At 34.2% G+C, this 21,068-nt stretch overlaps 2 protein-coding genes and 2 pseudogenes across 2 annotated transcripts; 2 read left to right on the plus strand and 2 right to left on the minus strand.

Annotated features, from left to right (window-relative positions):
* Positions 1 to 169: 169 nt before the first annotated feature.
* On the minus strand, positions 170 to 7,817 carry NEDD1 (Transducin/WD40 repeat-like superfamily protein). Its single transcript, XM_028241050.2, has 10 exons — positions 7,359 to 7,817; positions 7,114 to 7,226; positions 5,788 to 6,048; positions 5,555 to 5,659; positions 4,915 to 4,980; positions 4,540 to 4,761; positions 3,120 to 3,695; positions 1,118 to 1,741; positions 692 to 871; positions 170 to 606 (listed from the first exon to the last, which is right to left on the minus strand). Exons 1-10 carry the CDS (start codon positions 7,516 to 7,518, stop codon positions 499 to 501), a joined length of 2,415 nt encoding a protein of 804 aa, XP_028096851.2. The 5' UTR covers positions 7,519 to 7,817; the 3' UTR covers positions 170 to 498.
* A 7,249-nt stretch (positions 7,818 to 15,066) lies between these two features.
* LOC145790002 (histidine--tRNA ligase, cytoplasmic pseudogene) lies at positions 15,067 to 15,510 on the minus strand (annotated as a pseudogene).
* A 235-nt stretch (positions 15,511 to 15,745) lies between these two features.
* LOC145790022 (protein FAR1-RELATED SEQUENCE 5-like) lies at positions 15,746 to 16,414 on the plus strand. Its single transcript, XM_082867858.1, has one exon. It carries the CDS (start codon positions 15,746 to 15,748, stop codon positions 16,412 to 16,414), a length of 669 nt encoding a protein of 222 aa, XP_082723984.1.
* A 48-nt stretch (positions 16,415 to 16,462) lies between these two features.
* Positions 16,463 to 16,969, plus strand: LOC145790028 (protein FAR1-RELATED SEQUENCE 8 pseudogene; annotated as a pseudogene).
* Positions 16,970 to 21,068: the final 4,099 nt, after the last annotated feature.

A 21,068-nucleotide genomic window follows, 5' to 3' on the forward strand; every position in this document is an offset into this window, starting at 1 on the left:
TTGGGTACTGATCTCAGGCGAAAATGACCTGGAAGCAAATTTGAACCTGTTTGTTCCTGCCAAAAGAAGTGAGAAGATTGAACAGACGGAGATTATATGGATCTGAAAAAAAATAACAATAACAATAATCAGTTGTTAATATCCTCTAGTATGGGAACTTCCACAAGAATGAAAAATAAACCACAAAACACTAAAAACCACAGGAATGATGAATACAAGATTTACAAATAACATTGACAAAACGTTTAACAAATGCTTTTCCGAAGCAAAGCCCTCATTCAAGCTGAATCAATCACATCTATACATGTTAAAAAAATAAAGACCATTTCTTTTTCTTTCTTTTTTAGCTTTTTTCTTTCTAGCATCTCTTTTCCCCCCTCATTAAGGATAAATCCACACAAGTCAATGCAGATGTGGAAAGTGAAAACAACTGTGAGATCCAAAACCAGCCACCGTAAATGAAAAGTGAAAGAAAACCAGTGAAGTCTCTGCCAATGGTTAAAGTAATTGCCGAAGCTGCTGAGTTTCTTTACGAAGTGACTGAACTTCTTTCATAATCTCAGCTTGATTTTCCAGGATTGAGCTCATCACACTAGACATTTCCATCTGTAGAGTGATACAGTGAGTGGAAGCTAGATAAAGAACAACAAAAGCAAAGGAATGAACTTGAATATTAGATATATATATATACCTCCTGCATATGAAACTGCCTTAAAATTTCAATATGGAGGTTCCTCATATCTTCATGAATGGACTTCTGGAAGGAACCAAGAGTTTCTTCAAGAGTGCGTTGAAACAGCTGAAGTGTAAAAGAGGACCCCTGCTGTGTGTCAGGTTGAGATGGGATTCTCGGGGGTTGTGAAACTCCTCCCTGTTACAATACTACAGGTCAATGACCATTCTATTTTAACAAAAAACGACGCTAGCTTTAAGAAATCTGGGTGAAAGGTCAAGATGTTGAATTATCACAAAGTGTAAGTCTACCTCACAGTTCCAGGAATAAACCTAAATTTAAGCTCACAAAATGTAAGTCAAGTTCACACCTAAATTTAATAGATGGAGGTACAGGAAAATTGTACAAACAAGAAAATAGATAAATCCATGATGGTGATCTTACATTCGCATATGGAAGAGTCCTTTGTTCTGTAGCAGATAATGTGTCCGTCCTTGATAACAAGCTATTCAAAAGTTCTTCTCTCGTTTCAGCTCCTGTTTTCTTTGTTTTTGGTGAACCCACCGAGAGGGATGTTCCATCACTAAAGGCCAGATTAGTACTCATCCTTTCAGCATAAGTGGTAAATTTTCGAGGGTGGTTTAATGCTGACCCCAGAGAATCAAGGTTAGACTGCCCTGAAGTAGTACTTTTTGTCCCTAGAGAAAGGGACATAGAACTGAAGGGGATATGCTCTGGAAATCCCAGTGAAGACTCTTGATTGGAGGAGTTGTCCCTGTTGCGTAAATTTGCCGAGATCAGGTTTGTACTTGTTAGGTAACTCATACTTGTCTGGCTAGTTGAAGAAGTAAGGTCTTGCGATACAGAAAACATTGATCCTGACATCAGACTACTAGATGTCATCATTGCAAATCGAGATGGCGAAATTACCGATTGGCGATGGTGGGTGAATTTATCAGACAATCTCTCGCCACCCCAAGCTTCTGGAGGAGTGATAGATGAATAGTCATCGCTCTTGGAAGATGCACTAGGAGTGGATCCCAACTGTGGAAAAGAATGGGCGTCATCCTGCATAAAGCGACAATATATGAAGAGATTGGGTGTGATCTTTAAAAGATAACTTTTTATTGTGTCTCATTTTTAAAGGTTACTTGACCTTATAACCATGTTTCATTCATGATAGGAATCACAAAACTCAATTTATACGAGTTTGGATATATATATATATATTTTGATTAAATTGTTCTGGCAAAAGCATTGCAGCAAATAAATAAATACTGTGGGGGTATTTTCGAGGTATTTTCCTTTAATCTTGAGTTATTATTATTATATATATATATTTTTTGAGGCATTCATTGCATGCATACACCTACTTTGCTTGTATGCTATGCTTTAAAGAAGAAGTATAAAACCATGGTTTTTCTTGGATGAAACTAAAGAAGGAATTAACACTAAACTAGAAGCCTGGAGAGAAGCACTCAAACCAAAAAGGTTTAAATTAGTAGAAATAAAAATGAATATATGAAATGTAATTTTAGTGACAGTAAAAGTAGAAATAAATGAAAAGTGGAGATTGAAAACCAAGGGATGACAAATAGTGAACATGTTCAGTACCTAGGTTCAATTATTAATAAGAATGGTGAGGTTGGATACGATTTGATCCATAGAATCAAAGTAAATTTGCTCAATTGGAGATGTGTCTGGTATATTAGATGATCAACGAATACCAACAAAACTGAAATGAGAATGCTTAGATTTACGCATGCTAAGATTAGGAAAGATAATTAGAAATGAATATATTCGTGAAATGGTAAGTGTGGCACCAATTGAAGATAAGTTGGAACAGAATAGGCTAAAATGGCACCAAGACCGATAGATGCAACAATAAGGAATAGATACATCATAAGCAAGAGTGATACAGTCACCATAAATGAAAATATTAGGGGAAAGGGCTCTTTGTCCCATTTGAATAATTGTTGGGAATTTTAAAATGGGATTGTATTCAAATATTAAATTTTAAGCAGGGTAATAAGGAAAAGTGATGATTAAACTTTTTGAATTTTACAATTCTGCGATATAAAATGGGCCAGACACAAATGGAGTAAAACTCATATGTAAGATGGAGTAATTACCCAAACAATGGACTGTATTCACCTACAAGGACAGAGGGAAAACCAAAACAATACAAAAAGAAAATGAAATACTTATAGCCAAACAGTTCACTTCCCATCTCAATATGATGTTAGGGGCATCATGGACTGAAAGGTCAATTTTGATCCTCAAGTGGAAAGGTATACAGAATTTTTTTTTTTGATAAATTGGAAAGATATACAGAATTATTTAAATGATGAGTAATTAATGCTCTCAATCTAAATTAGTAATATCAGGCAGCAAACAAGTGATTCAATAAAATTGAAAGGGAATTAGAGAGGGGCAAAAAGTAAACCTGTTTGGAAGTTGAACTAGGTTTCCAGTCAAAAATTGGATGATCACTGCCACCTCCTTCCTCTGAAAGAGGAAATCTCCTATTAGATGAAGGAAAGAGCAAAGAAGGTTTCTTATCAACTCGAAGATGATCTTTTTTTGCACCCTCATGCTGATCCCAAAGTTTATCAAGCGATGGTGTAATAGGTTGGACTTCCACAAGTGGGGAAAACACTTCCATATCATCCTTGAAATTATAATTACGAGGCGCATGTAATCTCGTCAAATTTCCACCAGTCCACAAAGTGCTTCTAAGTGGTGTTTCTTCTGTTGTAGATGAATGAAGCGAGCTTAACATAAATCCACTACTGGTTGCTAACATGGAAGATGACTCTACAGAAGGGCCTGAACGACCAGGGTTTCGAGAACCAGCTGTTGTTATAGAAGTTGAAAGGCTTGATGATGTCACAGAAGGGAGTGGATCGGGCATAAGGATTGAATCTTCAACAGCACCTCCCAGAAGAGCAGTCTCAGCTGTGCAGTTGTTTTCATTTACCAAAACTGGTTTTGATCTTTGCCAGCAAAGGCTTGTGACGGCCTGATGAAAATCATAATACATAATCATTAATAACCATAATGAAACTTAATACCTGTGCTTCATTGACCTTTATTATAAATACAAACCAAAAGTAATGTTTGAACTTTGCCAGAACATACTTTTACGGCCCGCTGAAATTCATAATGCGTTGTCAATGATAAACATGAGGATAATAAGTGTAATTTATGGTAAGACTCGTTAATCAGTTGACCGTGATGTCAATCTAAACTAAAATTAAGAGGCGACAATCTTGGATGGACCATTGACAAACATCATTATATAACTTCCCATGAAATGAGCGTGTTTTGCAACGTTAATAACTATTTCCTCTTCTTTCCCCCCGCCCCCATAAAACATCTACTAGAAGAGGCACACATCCATTGAATCACCTCTATTGATGGTGCTAGTTAGCTTCATTCAAAAGTCATCCTAGAAGAGGCCATTGAATCACCTCAACTGAAAAATTGAGGGCAACACGTGTAAATAGCAGTTATAAAGAGCATCCTCTCAATACCTCATTAACATTAGATATTGTTGAGCTCATTTTAAAAACACTATCAATTGAGGGCAACACAAGTAAATAGCAGTTATAAAGAGCATCCTCTCAATACCTCATTAACATTAGATATTGTTGAGCTCATTTAAAAAACACTCTATCTCTTCTGAATGAATGAATAGCTCATTGGATCTCTAGAATTTATGGAAAAATACATATTACCTGAAGAAAAATGAAATTTCTCACACACATTCATAAGCTATATCATGCAAGTATATGCCAAGCATATATAGGACTCTAAACTTAGATCTCTCTATCTAAATAACAGATTGAAGAAAGGAAATTGACCTCAGAATTGCCATATGCATGAAGTTCAACCAAAGGTTGTGGTTTTCCACGAACATCATAGAACACCACTCGCCCATTGCTTGTTCCAGCAACCAGTATCCAGCCATCATCTCTGAATGCCAATGAAGAGAAAGGTGCATCATAAGAAATGCAAGATGCGAGTTTCCTACTCCCTGAGTCAAAAGTGTATAACTTTTTATCAAGGCCAACACTAGCAATTACCTGCACTTATGCCACGTGAGTAAAAGATATGATCAGAATGATATGGCCAAATTTGTCCCTAAGAAACTTCATCATCCACAGACAATTTACAGTGTGGGTTCCATTTACCATACAAACATGAAACAAATCAAAGTAATATTATAAATAAGAGACCTTGTCATTTGACGGTGAGAAACTAACACCAGCAGTTGGTGCAGAGTGCTGCTTCAACCAAGAAACCTGCAAAGTGCAAAAAGATAGCCAATTGAGAACTGAAAACATCTTTTGACAAGTACATCATAAAACTAGAAACAAAGCTCTGGTCAAAATTTATGACAAAGTGTAGTAAATTTAAAACTTAAAAGTTGGTAATTCAGTTTCACAAATTGAACCAATGCATCTGCACTGAGACAGCTATCAATAAACATCTTGGACCATGCATCTTGGACCACTCAACAAATGGTTAAAAATTCTCCTGTCATTCCATTTAAAAATAATACAATTGCACCAAAAGATAAACAGAAGAGCCATAATTTCGCTAAAGAGAGACAAGTCAATCTGTGTGTTGCTTAATGTTGTCCCTAGACTACATGCATCGGCTTCCAATTCATTTTAGGTTTTAAGTAGTTGAATGGAAATCACTAGACAAACTTGAAAGCGGCAGGAATTTTGAGAATCCCACAGTTTCAAACTGTCTAAAGGCCCTAAAAATTATAAATAGCTAAACACATGAGGAAGTCCCATTAACAAAACCAGCTTATCAGGTTATATCAGGTTTCTGCAGCTTAAAACAATATAACATTTTATAGCATACCTTTGGACTGCGACCAGTTGTATCCCACAGATGTACGGATCCATCATCACCAGCTGTGACCAAAAGATGCCGGCTGATCCGAGAATAATCAAGTACTCTCAGTACCTAGTCACAATAATTATCACACAAACATTTAGAATACAAAGAAACAATAATATAAATTACAAACACAAGAAAAAAAAAAACCAAGGTGCTAATAGTCTTTCAGACAAAAATTGGAGCCAAATAACAACCTGATTGTTAGGATCCTTGAGTTCAGCAGCCCTTGCACCAGAAGCAAGATTGTGAAGAATAAGACCCCCACTAAGACTGATGGAAGCCAAGTGCTCATCTTTGCAATTGTACATCGCACCTGTTATTGTATCCGTATGACCTCTTAACCATTTGATACAGCGCTTCTTCTGCAAATCCCATATTCTTACAACTTGACCACTTCCCCCGGAACATAAGTATCTAGATCCCTTGTTGCCAAAGCTAATAGCTGCAATAGATTCCTGTAAAAAAACAAAAAAAAAAAAAAAATCCCCCAAAAACAATCAAAACACAAACAGAATAGAGTAGACTAGACCACAGAACCTATAAAAAAGGGTGACCCAAAGCACTAGGTTCCCGCCAACAAAAGTTGATTATCAGAATCCTGATCTGGATCGTAAGATCTTACGATTCTACGATCTCAATTAGGCCAAAACAATCTGGATCACGCAAGGATTTTAAATTTAGTAGGATCTTAAAGTCACTACGATCCTAGTCATAAAATGATGTAGAATCGCATACAACCCCGATTCTACTTCAATCCCGATCCTACCATTTTTTTTTGTTACTATTTATTTCTTATATATATGTGTATATTTATATAAAAAATTTGAATATAAACTCATTTTTCAAATATCTCCTCTAATTTATGTTAACATAGAATATACATTATATCAAATTTATCAATTTTCTTTAATCTTTTTAAAATTATGTAATAAAGATTATGATTATCAATAATTTTTCATTTTATTTTGCATTCAAAGTAGGAATTTTCGATCCGATTCTACAATCCGAACCGTTAATCTCTCCCAACGATCCTACTTGGGATCCCGATTTTAACAATCTTTATAGGAGGGCAAGATGTAACAATAAGTTTCAAACTTCCAATGAAAAAAACCAAGAATTTGATGCAGACCACAGAACAAAGAAGTTAAAGATAATTAACAAGTAACAAGGAAAAGGACATAACCAGGTCTTAAATTAGATTTGTTTTCAGTTAGAATGCTTCTGCTTGGTTTCATTTATGTTTTAGATAGGATTCAAGAATATTTGGTAGTTTCAATTCCATATATGTTGGGCATGAGCTGTATGATTGTTATGGGTCTTAATTTTAGTAAAACTAACATTATCAAGTATTCATATGTGGTTGTCAGTAAGTTTACTAATACTACACTTATAATAAGATACAAATTTTCAAAATTTTTACTTCTCTTCACCCTAATTATCCATAATAAAGCCAAACATTCGCATAAAATTCAATAAATACATGAATGAGATCCTAAAATGTTGTCAATTCATAGAATTACCTCAATGTTGTCGCCACTATCAGTGCCGGCCACTGGAATTGTCCCCATGCTCTGCCCATTTTTCCGCCACAAGGAAATCTTCTTATCGTCTCCGGCACTCGCCAAGACCAAATCTACAACAGTGGCATCCCAAATTCAACATCCAAATCAATCAACCCCATTATTACAATGAATTCAAACTCAATAATGAAAAAAATAATCAAATCAAGTGAAGTGAAGAGAAAGAGTGAGTGAGAAATACTGACTGGTGTGGTTCCACTTGACAGAATTGACTTGAAAACCAGGTGAAGGAGTGTAGCTCAATGTACAGGGATCGTCGGGCTGAACGGAGACGTCGAAGAGCTTCACGGTGTCGCCGCCGGCAGCCGCCAAGAGCGCCGTCGATGGATCCGCGAAGTTCATCATCCCTCTCTGGCTTTCTGATTTAGAGAGAGAAAGTGAGTTTTTGTGTGGGTTCTACAGAGAGAAAGAGAGATTTTAGTTACAGTAAATCAGAGGGAATTTGAATTCTCGACGAAGATAATAAAATCTGGAGATTTGTGGAAACGAAGAAGATTATTGGAGAAGAGAATTATAGAAAGAAAGGTGAGAGAGTGTTTGGATCATTCCAATTCAGTTTGTGAATTTGATGTTTGAAATTGAAACCCTACCCACCACTCTTTAGAGAGAGAGAAAATGGGGCGGAAATTCAAAAAGGGAATTGCTATGAAAATGGGCGCCCTTGTGAGATTTATCGGATTCGGGTTACCCGATATTTAGACCCGTATTCAGATCAAAATGAGGTCAGGTTTGATCATCACATTCCGTCATCTAACTATTTTTTTATTTTTATTTTTTTATCTGTTTCTTTCTTTTCTTTATTTTCTAATTAGATTGCTCATATGTTTGGGGAAACTAAGAGTGATGCTGGAGACACCCAGTGACTAAGTACCCCCAGCACTCCCTAGTGCCACATGGCACATTGCCAATGGCTGAAGTCCAAAAACAAAAAAAATTGTTTTCCAGCCAATCAACAAGGACCCCCAGCACCCCACTGGGGGTCCAACGCATTTTTCGAGAAACTAATTAGATTAAAATCTACAAATTTTTAAAATAAACAGAATAAATATTGAAACATCGAATTCTAAATTAGATAATTCTATGTTTCTGGAGAAATAAATAAACTGAAAATTTAATATAAAAATAAAGGGTAAATTACATTTACCTCCCCTGAGGTTTCTGACAAATACAGGAACCTCCCATGTAGTTTGAATAATTACAGTAACCTCCCCTACTTTACCTGACAATACCAAGATTCCTCCAATCCGTCAATTTTGCTCAAACGACGTTATTTGCTTATATAAAATAACCATATTACCCTTTCACTTGAGCACAAAAAGATAAAAATACCCTTTAATATTTTTTTAACCCAAAATTTATATTGATCTTTTCCCTTCCTCCATTGACCAATCTAAACCCTCTGAAGAAATAAGAGAGAGAGAGAGAGTGGGAGAGAGAGAGAGAGAGAAAAGCTCTTCTTCACCAGTGCCCCTTCTTTCCACCGTCTGCCACTGCCGTCTTTCCTTCTCCTCATCTTCTTCTTCTTCCACTCCCTTTCCGCCGTCCGTCGCTGACCGATCTAGGTTGACCGATGATGGCAACAGCATTGACCGATCTGGGTTTGTGATAGTTGGTTGCGATCTTGGTCACGATCGGAAGAAGAAAAAAAAGAGGAAGGAGAGGAAGAGAGAAGGAGGACGAACGACGGGAGAATGAAATGAGGAAGATGGCATCAATTGATAAAAATGGAGCATTATCTCTTTTTGATTGCAAGGATGGCAATGGTGGGCCTAAGATTGGGATGGTGTTGAAGAAACATGAAACATAAGTTTTGCACATCAAGCATTCTGGTAGTGATTGATAGATGCAAAAGTTCATCAATCTTGCTAACTGGCTTTCTATTACTTTTTTCTTCTTTGAAACCAGATTTCATTGATTTTTGTTTAAACCATACTTTTTTCTTCTCTTGCCTTCTCAACCATTGATTTTTGTTTAATCCATACAGTTCCATTGTTACAATAGAACAGATTTATGAGCTTTATTTATTGTTGCTTGTAATGAAAAAGGAATTGAACATGATTGGCTTTATTCTTTTGGATTCTTTTTCATTAATTTTCATTTTCTCTGGCATGATGGTTCACAATACATTATAGATGCCAAAATCTAGACCAACTGAAACCCAATTTCATTATTGGGTTACGGTAGATATGGACCATAGTTCTTTGAAATCTATTGGGTTATTTCTAATCTTTGAACAATGAATCTGTTTGAGAAGCATTTTATTTGAATTTTACTTTTATTGCCTGTATAGCATGCATTCTTGGATTTGATTTGATTTTTTTTAAATTAATTTAGTTTATTTTTTTTTTCATGTTAAATCTGGATGGCCTAATAATATGAATTTACAAATTTGTATGTATATGCTAAGGCCATTCTAGTTGTTTCTGTTTCCTGCACATTATAGTTCCCAAATATTATGAATTGTTACTTCTGCGCAGAGACAAATCATGCTATTATGAAGTCTACTAGTTCTTACAATTTTTGTATATATTTAATGTTGTGTTTGGAATGGATAATAAGGAGATGGAAGTGGTAAGGATTAGAGAGAGAGAGAGAGAGAGAGAGAGGTGATGGCAGTAATACTACCAGTGGAGGAGCGGGAGAGGAGGGAAAGGAAGAAGAGCAATGTTTATTTGTGATGTTGTGGGTTGTTTGGTTACAAGGAACAAAGGGTAATTTTGGTATTCAGTCACCATAATATGCTGATGTAAGAAATTTTCATCACCTGTCTAACGACTAGTTAACAGAAGGGTGGTTTGTATATATTGTCAGGTAAAGTAGGGGAAGTCACTGTAATTATTCAAACCACAGGGGAGGTCCCTGTATTTGTCAGAAATCTCAGGGGAGGTAAATGTAATTTACCCAAAAATAAATGTTATTATATTCTTAAGGTATTTCATTTATAATTTGGTAAGGCTTATATTTTAAAACATATACACAGAAACCAGTTTGTGTTTGTTTTTATTTGAAAAAAAAAATTATAAATAATTTAGAAATTTTATTAAACTCTTACAAATAATTTTTTTTATTCCACTTGTTTAGAAAATAATTTTTTTTTTTTTACTTTTTGCTCCCCTCAGACCACATTGCTCATCACTAGCAACCTCTTCTCACAACAACAGTCCGAATTTCATAGCCCACATTTGGTATGGGGTTAGGCCATCTCCAATGTTTTATCAGATCCATCATCAAATTCAAATTTGATGAAAAAATATTTATGTTTGTACTCCAATGGTTTTACCAAACTTGTATCAAATTGAGAAAATAGCAAATGTTTCACCAAACTGAGAATTTGGGCACCTTTCATCGTTTTACTGTGTATGACCGTTGAGGATGGGACCCACTGGACGACCGGCTGGACGTTCAGACGGATGTTCCCCCAATCGTCTTCTTCCTTGAACAATTCCCACAAAAATAGGTATCACAATGTTGGTAAAATGGTTTGTGAAATCATGACTCTTGGCTAATTTTGGGCCTAAATTGAGATGGGCTCCAGACACCGATTAAGGTGTGTCCGGGCAGAAATGCATTCTTTGCCAAGTGGTGATTCACTTCGTATATTTGGTTATCCAAACCATTTTCCGAGTTAATGTGAAATTGACTCCAAAAGAGACTTCAGCAACACGGTAGTTGCTCTGGTTTCTTCGCCATCATCATTTAGCTTTTTGCATTACAATTATAAAGCAGAGTATGTATGTATGTGTATGTGTACGTGTGTGAATGTAAGACAGTGTGTCCCAGTCCACAATCTGAGCATGTGTTGTCTTACCCAAACCACCCAGGAGTCATAGATTATTGAGCTCGAAGATTAGAACACTTCGGTTTTCCTCATATTATGAGCCATTCTTTCCCAAAGTTTTGGAATTGGTAATGGAACTTTGCTGTCATCCCTCTTATGAGGTTCAAATCCGGAGGTTTCAGACTCATCTTATCGTTTTCACATAGTATAAACGTATACCGAGCAATTCCTTTTCGTTTAAGTCGTGGAAATTTTGCCTGTGATTCCCATTTCTGTTCCTGCATCTACGTATGCTTTAGGCTTTATTTTATTTTAATTTTGTGGCGTTGCATCGATGAACATGCTTCTGGTTTAAGCTTTGGGATTTTCATTTTTCTTAATTACATTTTAACGATAGCTTTGATCTGCCCAAGTGTAATGAAATTCAACTGTTGTTTTTTTATTTTTTGCATTGACTAGTCGACCGGCCGGTCGACAGGCCAGTCATCTCCTCAATCGATTGGTGGTTTGATAAAAAGTCAAATTCCTCCGTTGGAACAGGCGATATCAAGTAGAAGGAATTTGTCTCTTTTTTTTTGACTCAGATTTGATGAAAATTCTGGTTAACAGTTGGAGATGCCCTTATCAGGTTAAAATAGTCACAAAAAGAAAAAATAAATTAAAAAAATTAATAAGATAAAATGTCACATCTAAACCATAATCATTTCATTTTTTCTCTCACAAAAATCAAAAAAACTAAGGTAGTATTTGGTAAAGTTTACGTTTTTGGTTTATGTTTACAAAAATTTTATAAACTAGTTTTTGTTTATTTTTTGAGAAACATAAATTACAAACGTGTTTGGTTTGAACAAAATGTTTGAAATATTTTAAAAACATAATCTAAAAAATATATGTGTTCAGGCCTAAAATATTTATATTTATTTTATATTATTTATGACAATGGAATCATACACATTATAATTGAAAAAAAAAAATTAATTGAAAAAAAATTGTTAGTCAAAAATTTTAATTTCTGTTTAAAAACCAACGTAAACTCATTTTTGGAGTTTACATTTTTTCCTCAAATGTATAAACTGAGACAACTATTTATAAATCAAAAAAATTATTAAACAAGTTTTATGACAGTTTTTAAAGTTTTTGTAAATATAAACTAAAAACTGAAAACGAAATGATTACTAAACAGACTATTCCAATCCAAACGAAACTTTTTAATCTCAAATTAAAATAATTAAAAAATCGACTCACTTCCCAAACAAAGCCATACATGATGTCGGGTGTTTTCATTCTTCGATGGTGTGTTATGAGGGGATGGCACCCCCAAAGGCGGATCGAATTGATTCTCCTATTGTCTATCAAAGAAGTGCTCCAAAAAATTGTTTTATGTTAAATTTTCTTAGTATTAATGAAATATTATTGTTGTGATGAATGCGTATTAAAAATTAGGAAAATGTTTAAAATTTAGAAAAAAAAATATCTTATAATTTGATCCACAATAATGTGACATAATATATGTCAGTTTTTAATTTATCATATATTCAATTGTGTAAAGTTTACCTCTCTTACCACATTATTGTAAGTAAATTTAGAGATCCAAATTGGTATTTCTAGCATTACTCCAAAAATTAATTGTCATTTTATATTTTATTATTGCATTGGTACTATTTATGAGTAATAGGGCAATTTGTATCAATTAAACTAATGTAATAGTAATACATGAGATGATAAATATTTTTTAATAAAAAATAAATATTATCACACTCAATCAAATTAAGTGGGATTAAAATATCAATCTAATTTTTTTTTATCACACTTCTAATAAAAGTGAGATATTTTCATTTATCAAAGTGTGATCTTTAATTATTTTTGTAGTAATGAAATATAATCATCATAGTATTAATGTTAAAATTTACATTCTCAATAGACAAGTATACAACCAACCAACTCACATTCTAGTATTGGTAAGATATATAAGATGATACCAATATTTGGAACTGAAATCATTTTCATTATATTGGTTACAATGGAAAATCTCCATTATATCATGGTTATGCAAAATCTATGTCAATAGTTGTAATACTCCTTAATTTGAAATAAAGAGTAATTCACATAATTATTTTATGATTGATGTGATGAAAATTCTCTATTGCAACTACTTATGAAGAGAATTTCAATACTTACCGCTATTGTATAAGTTTCTATACCAAGTTCAATATGATTCTTTTTTTAGTTGTTTGTTATGTACAATGTGAAAAATGTAGTATTACATTCTTTTTTTTTATTTATGAATTTAATAATATTTTATAATTTTTGTATGATGACTTCGTTATATATAAAACTAGAAATAACCAGTGCCTAAAGGCACGATCAACAATCTTTTTGGTATCACATCTGTTATGGAATTCAATTGTAATAAATTAATACAAAATGATAATATTATTTCAATTTATAACTTCACAGATAAGAAGTTGAAATTGTTTCTACACATTAAACTGGTAAAAATATTTATAAATCTCAAATGGCAAACTTCAAAAATAAAGTCCAAATAATGAATTATATATATCAGTGTAACATAAACAAAGAATCTAAAAAGATTTGCTAAAATCTAAGTCCAAATAGCAAATTTTATAATTTGATCCACGTTAAAATGACACATGTATAACAAACCTTCAATAAAAGAATGTTACTGAATTAGTATCATAATTGGTAACCATTTCACCTTCAATAAAAGATTTCAATACCTTTTTTGAGTGGATGAATGAATATTTTGATACAAAATAATAATCATCCTAGCTAGCCCAAAATAAAACTTTAATCATTCAATTTAGAATGAGAGCCAACCAACGACACACATGGAGTGTATTAACATTTCATATGTTTTTAAACTCATAGTCAAATAAAATCACATAATAAAATAATCTCTACTGAATCACAAAAAATAGAGATCTCATGTCTCGAACAATTTGGTTACATGTCTTGCACTTATTTTTTATATTTAAGCAAGCATTGCAAAAGTTAATTGGAAAAAAAAAAGAAAAAGAAAAGGTGGCACAATAAAAGTTAAAAATTGAACTTGGTGATAAAATAGTGCCGCATTAGATAATATTTAACCCAGCACCATTTTGTAGCTCGAAAGATCGAGGCTTGAGTTGGCCCGAGTTCTTTCCACACCCACCCTCATTTCTTTGTACAGATCAGCTGTGTTAGAATACAAAACTCAGACATTTCAGTTGAAAAAAAAAAAGAAAAAAAAAAAGAACAAAGTAGAGAGACTTAGAGAGAGGAGACCCATTAGGGCCGACGACGCTGTGTGTGCGAAAGGGTGCCGCCAACGAGGCTGCTGCTGCTTCTAATAGTGCCGACGGGTGCTGCCACTGCTACTGTGTGTGCGAAAGAGTGTTGTCGCTGCTGCTGTGTACGCCGAAAGGTGTCGTCGATGCTCCTTGATTCATGCTGCTTATGATATTTTTATGTTACTTATGATTCATGCTGCTTATGATTCATGCTTCTTGACCCATCAGTTGGTTTTGTTTTTTTATTTAGGGTTTTGCATTGGGTAATTAAGGATTGATAGCAGAAATGGATCACAAGCCCCAAAAATATTTTCTTTGAATACATTCTGGGCATTGGGTGAATATATATGTTTGACAAATATATATGTTCTAGGCATTGAATATTGAATATATTCTGGACGGTGAATATGGTCTTTGAATGTATATGTTTCTAAGCATTGGGTGAATATGTTATGCAAAAATCTGTTGTGTGTGTGGAAATATTTGACAAATAAAAATAAATGTTCTTTGAATATATTCTGGGCATTGGGTGAATATATATGTTTGACAATTATATATGTTCTGGGCATTGAATATTGAATATATCCTGGGCATTGAATATGTTGTTTGAATGTATATGTTTCTAAGCATTGGGTGAATATGTTATGCAAAAATCTGTTGTGTGTGTGGAAATATCATTGGGTGAATATGTTATGCAATATCATACATAATTCCTTAATCATGTTTTTGTAATATGACTTCTATTTTAATGGTCAAATACTAAAACAATATTATAGAAAATATAAGACCAAAAGACTTAGCTTTAGTAGTAATTTAAATCTCATATCAAGTATTAAGTGTGCAAACATAATTGAATGCAATACAGACAACAGAATGATTTGAAAATCTAAGTACCTCATAATCACCAATATTTAGCTCGTCCAACAGTTCAGTCATAACCTTTATGACCTCAAAGTCTGACCCCATTGCCTCATATTGACCAGCAATATCAAAATCACATTGATAGAATTCACGGTATCTTCCCTTAGATGGGTTATCTTTTCGATAAACCTTCACTATTTGATACCTTTTAAATGATGTAATACCATTCATGGCCACATATCTAGCAAATGGAACTGTTAAGTCATACCGCAACGAACAAAGCTCTCCACTGAAATCCAACAAAAAGTAACAAACTAGTTAGATATTCAAAAATTAACTCCATTTTTTCATCTAACAATTTTACTATGCTAATAAAACCAAAGTTCCAGGTCACCATAATATTTCCATAATAGTTGGACTTCTTGGCATTTGATGTAACTCTTGCCACTATTGAAGCCAATGTTTTTTTCTTTTAAGCATCATGTCATGGCCAACCTTTTTAATCTACAAAAGACTAAAAGTGTAAATCACAGAGACCTCACTTAATTTTCTATCTAATCCTAATTTCACCTCCTTGCTTCATGAATTCTACATCTGAAAGGAGCCACAATAATTACTTTCACCTCCTTAATTTATGTTGCCAATGATAATTTTCTGTTGCCATATTGCTTATTTTGCTTATTTAAAGTTGTTTACCTTTTACTTTGAAGCTAGAACGGATATTGATTCAAACAATAATTCATTCAATGTGAGTGACGAAGTTGAAGAACAAGATAACAATGTTGAATTTAATGAGAGTGGTGAAGGTGAAGAACCGAAGAAGGGGATGTATTTTATGTCAAAGCAAGAAGTGTACGCATTGTATGCAAAATATGCGAAACAGCTTGGATTTGCTATAGCTTATAGAACACAAAATGTAACAAGGGATGGAGAAGTAAAGTACTTTGGAATTAAATGTACTCAGGCGCGGAATAGAACAAAAAGATCAGAAGTAAATCTCCTCGAACCATGTTTGTCATCAAAAATTGATTGTAAAGCAAGGGTAAGAGCTAGTCTACAAAAAGATGGAAGATATAAGTTAACCACAGTTATGCTTGAGCACACTCATGATTTGATTCCGATTGACTCACGGCATTTTCCAATGAATAAGAGGATTCTTACTCCGGTGAAGAGAAGACTAGAAGTTAACGATGCAGCAGGGATCGGGGTGGCTAGGAATTTTCATTCCATAGTTGTTGAAGCAGGGGGACATGAGGCACTAACGTTTGATGAACAATATGCAAGGAATTATATTCAGAATGGTAGAAGATAGAGACTTAGAGTAGGAGACGCTGAATTAGTTTCATTTTATTTTCATAAAATGCAACAACAAAATTCGAACTTCTATTTGGCAATTGACCTTGATGAAGATGGTCGCATGCGAAACTTGTTTTGGGCGGATGCAAGGAGTAAGGCGACCTATAAAGCATTTGGAGATATTATCTCCTTTGACACAACCTATTTGACAAACAAATATGATATGTCGTTTGCTCCGTTTGTAGGAGTTAATCACCATGGACAGTCAATTTTGTTTGGTTGTGCGTTGTTAAGTAATGAGAACATAGAGACATTTGTTTGGCTATTCAAAGAATGGTTAAGTTGCATGTCAGATGCTCCCCCAAAAGCGATAATAACTGACCAATGCAGAGCTATGCAAAATGCCATAGAAATTGTCTTCCCACAGGCTCGGTATCGTTGGTGTTTATGGCATATTATGAAGATAATTCTGGAGAAATTGCGAGGATATTCGCTATATGAGTCCATAAAGGTTGTTTTGAGTAATGCAGTTTATGATTCATTAACAAAAGATGAATTTGAGGAATATTAGGAAACAATGATTGAAAATTTCAATTTGAATGATAACGAGTGGTTGGGGGTATTGTACCGTGAGCGATATAGGTGGATTCCTGCCTATGTTAAAGACATATTTTGGGCTGGCATGTCAACTACACAACGAAGTGAGAGTATGAATGCATTCTTTCATGGATATGTGAACTCCAAGACAACCTTAAAGCAATTTGTTGAGCAGTATGACAATGCATTGAGAAGTAAGGTAGAGAATGAGACAAAAGCAGATTTTAAGTCTCGTAACAAATTGTATGATTGCTTAACGGTGTATCGTTTTGAGAAGCAATTTCGTGTAGCTTACACTAATTCAAAATTTAAAGAAGGTCAACTAGAAATGAAGCATCTAGTGTATTGTCGTGCAAATCTTATCAAAGATGAGGGCGCAATTTATACCTATCATGTGAGGGAGGCTATTGTTGTGGGTGAAGGGATGAAGAAAGTGAAATTTGTTGTGTACTTTAATTCAACTGAATGTGAGCTCCAATGTATGTGTCGGTTGTTTGAGTTTAGAGGTATTATGTATGTGCCTATTCACTTTGTGTGCTCATTGAGAGATCCTTATATGAGGTGCCAAATAAATACATTGTTTCGAAATGGAGAAAAGACTTGGAAAGAGGCTGCACATGCATTCCAACCACATATACTAACTTTGGCTCTTCTCTACATCCAAAGTTATATGATAACTATCACAACACGTTGGATGAGATCCTAGAATTTGCTACCGATGATGATGGTAAACACAAAGTGATTCAACTTGGGTTGATGAAAATCAAGGATGAAGTGAGAATAGTTCAATCAAGTAGTGCGAGTAATATGCCATGTACTAGTACTTTACCACCTTCAAGTAGTACTTTACTACCTTTCCATACTTCAACAAAAAGTCCGCCTCGTATCAATACTACAAAAGAAAGCATGGCTCGCAAGGTACTCAGTCCTTTGGTTGCTCGTCGAAGAGGCCGTCCATGTACGAAACGGAAGGTTAGCAAGGTTAGCAAGGTTGATGCAATAGTGAATCGATTGAAGGAAAAGAATAAGAAGGCTAATCCGGTACAGATACATTTTTCATTCCGCACTACATATATATGTTTCAGAATTTGTTAAACTTAAAATATTCATCAATGTCTGGTACTATAGGGTCAGAAGGTGCGCCAAGGTGAACCTCGTAAGTTAAGATTTCCTTGTACGGGAGGCGTGCAACACACTATGTATGAACCGGTACGTGTTAAATGTGAAGGTTGTTTCGTTTTTTTTTTTCGAATTTAATTTTTTTGCTTCAAATTACTAATTTACTTGTGTTACTATTTCATCATTAGGTGCTGCCAAATCAACCTTACTGTTTCCCTTGTATGGATGCCACACAAAACAGTATGTATGTACCAGTACGTATTAAATGTATTCTTGTGACAAATTAAATTTTATATTGGTGAATATGTTTGTGGAATTTTTTTTGAAATATTTACTTTATTTTTACAGGCACCGGTTAGAACAATTGGGGACGACATTAGAAGCACATCTCATACTCAAGCTGGAATGGTCAACAATATTAGCAGTCAAAGTTCGATAGTACCATCAAATTTTGTTGACTTGAACATCGACGGGGATCCGAATGTCCCATTTTTTTTTTTAGTTTCGAAGTGCTAATTGTACGTGAATTTCATTTGTAAACTTCAGATTGTTTTGTTGACTTGAATGTCCCATTTTTTTTAAACTTCGGATTGAGTGAATTGAAGGTCCTTGAACTTGTTGACTTGAATGTCTCATTTTTTTTTGTTGAATTGAAAATTGGTGGATGTTCTTGAACCTGAATTGAAGTGAATTGAAGGTCCTTGAACCTGTTCAGTGAATTCACTCAACGAAGTGAGAAGTTGACTTGAATTGAAGTGAATTGAAGGTCCTTGAATCTGTTTAGTGAATGTACCTGAACCTGTTCAGTGAATGTCCTATTATTTATTTAAGTTTGTGGAATTGGTGGAATTTGTTGAATCTGGAATGGTCCTTCAATGCTTGAATCTGGAATGGTCCTTGAATGGTCTTTAAATCTGGAATGGTCCTTGAATGCTTCTCATTTAAAAATAGAAACATGTTGAGTGAATTCATTTAATCCAACAGATTCGATCCAACAGAAACCTGTATTGATTACAAAATAAAACAAATTCATTCATAACATATTCAATCCAATCCAACACATTCATTCAAAAATACAACAGATTCATTCAATCCAACAGATTCATTCCATACAGATTCATTCAATCCAACAGAAACTTGTATTGATTACAAAATAAAACAAATTCATTCATAACATATTCAACTCAATCCAATCCAACAGATTCATAACATACATATTCATTCAATCCAACAGATTGATTACAAAATAGAAACCTGTTTCAGTGAAGATGGTAGGCAGTATTGATTACAAACTAGAAACCTGTTTGACTGAAAATGGTAGACAATATTGATTACAAAATATAAATTATAAAATAAAATACAAAACAAGTATTGATTACATTCACAACATTGTCCAAAACCTAACAACTGATTGATTTAGATGATACAGTAAAAAAATACACAAAATATAATGACATAAGTCATTACCTTGAAAATCTTCTCCATCCTTTGAAGCCTTCTATCATGCTCATGAATTGCATTGTCTATCTCACCAAGCCTTCTCCTTAGATCATTAATTTCTTCTATTCTTGTAGCTGTTCGAGGTCCAACATTGGAACGGATTGTGAAGGTAACGTTATCGTGATCATCATTTGCGAACCCGAAGTAATTGCAGTGTTCGTCCGCACTCTACAATGCACAAGAATCAGTTAATCAAATCAGACAAATGAAATTTGTAAAAAGTAAAAGATTAATTTATGTAACAGATACTTACATATTTTGTTGGGCAAACAAAAAACACACGTCCTCGATTTCCATTCTCATTAGTTCGTACAATATACATGGAAACTGTTCTTTCACAATCAGTCTTGGCTTTAATCTTATGTTCCTATTATTAGTAGAAGATGAAGCCATTTTTTTATCTACATAAAAAATACCAACAGATTCAACTTCCTCATACTGATGGATAAGCGTCATATTGATGCATAATAATGCATTCATAGTGATGTGATCCATAAACAGAGTTCAATCTTCATAACAGATTTGTTTAAAGATTTCAATCTTGATAACAGAGTTCAATATGTTTAAATTCTAAACAGGGAACTCTTTAAGTGTTCTTGATGAATGTTGAACTCTTTTAATTCAATCTGTGTTCTTCATAACAGAGTTCAATCTATTCAATCTGTTCAAATGTGTTCTTGATAACAGAGTTCAATCTGTTGATGAAGAGGATTCTTATCAATGAACACCACATATTTAACATTCAACATTCATAACAGTTCAACATTGATAAGAGAAAACCCCAAACAGATTCAACATTCAACTTGTATTTGTTCGTTTGTAATCTGTGTTAGGGTTCAACGAACAGATTCGTTTGCAGAGTTCAAACAATAGATTTTTGCAGAGTTCAAACAAAACAGATTCAAAAAACAGAATCAAAATAACAAAATGATATTTCAAGAAAATATGAACACAGATGTATGAACTTTAAACCAAACCCATGGATGTGTACTTCAAACCAAACCAAACTCATCACAAATGTGTATTTCAAGCAAAACCAATCAAATGTATATAGAGGATAACAGATTCAAAGGTAAATCCCAAACCCTAACAAATTAAAGCCAAATCCCAAACCCTAACCCAAATTGCAAGCAAAATCCAACCATAAACACTCCCAATCGACTAATTTTTACAAAAATTGAAACCGAACGTAAACCCTAACTTTGTTCGTCCTCAGATTCGCTAATTAAAACATAAACCCTAATTTCAGGTTTACCTCAGATTCGTTGTCGCAGGCTTTTGTTCGTCCTTTGTCGTCTTTCATCCACCGTCTCGTCGTCCTTCATACTTCTTCAAGAGACAGGTGATAAAGGCGAGACTGAAGAGATACAGATGAGAGAGAGGCGAGAGTGAATGAGAGGGATAAGGCGAGAGATATGAGAGGGATGATGATAAGGCGAGAGTGAGAGAGATGA

This window comes from Camellia sinensis, chromosome 1 (assembly GCF_055761805.1).
Source record: "Camellia sinensis isolate YWXY chromosome 1, ASM5576180v1, whole genome shotgun sequence".
Classification (NCBI taxonomy): Eukaryota; Viridiplantae; Streptophyta; class Magnoliopsida; order Ericales; family Theaceae; genus Camellia; species Camellia sinensis.

Excerpts from the sequence above, each read along its gene's own strand:
- NEDD1 (XM_028241050.2), bottom strand. The coding sequence starts at position 7,518 with ATGATGAACTTCGCGGATCCATCGACGGCGCTCTTGGCGGCTGCCGGC. Across the intron at positions 5,660-5,787 it reads TCAAGGATCCTAACAATCAG|GTACTGAGAGTACTTGATTA; the intron begins GTTGTTATTTGG and ends TATTGTGACTAG. Across the intron at positions 607-691 it reads GGCAGTTTCATATGCAGGAG|ATGGAAATGTCTAGTGTGAT; the intron begins GTATATATATAT and ends ATCACTCTACAG.
- LOC145790022 (XM_082867858.1), top strand. The coding sequence starts at position 15,746 with ATGATAATTTTCTGTTGCCATATTGCTTATTTTGCTTATTTAAAGTTG.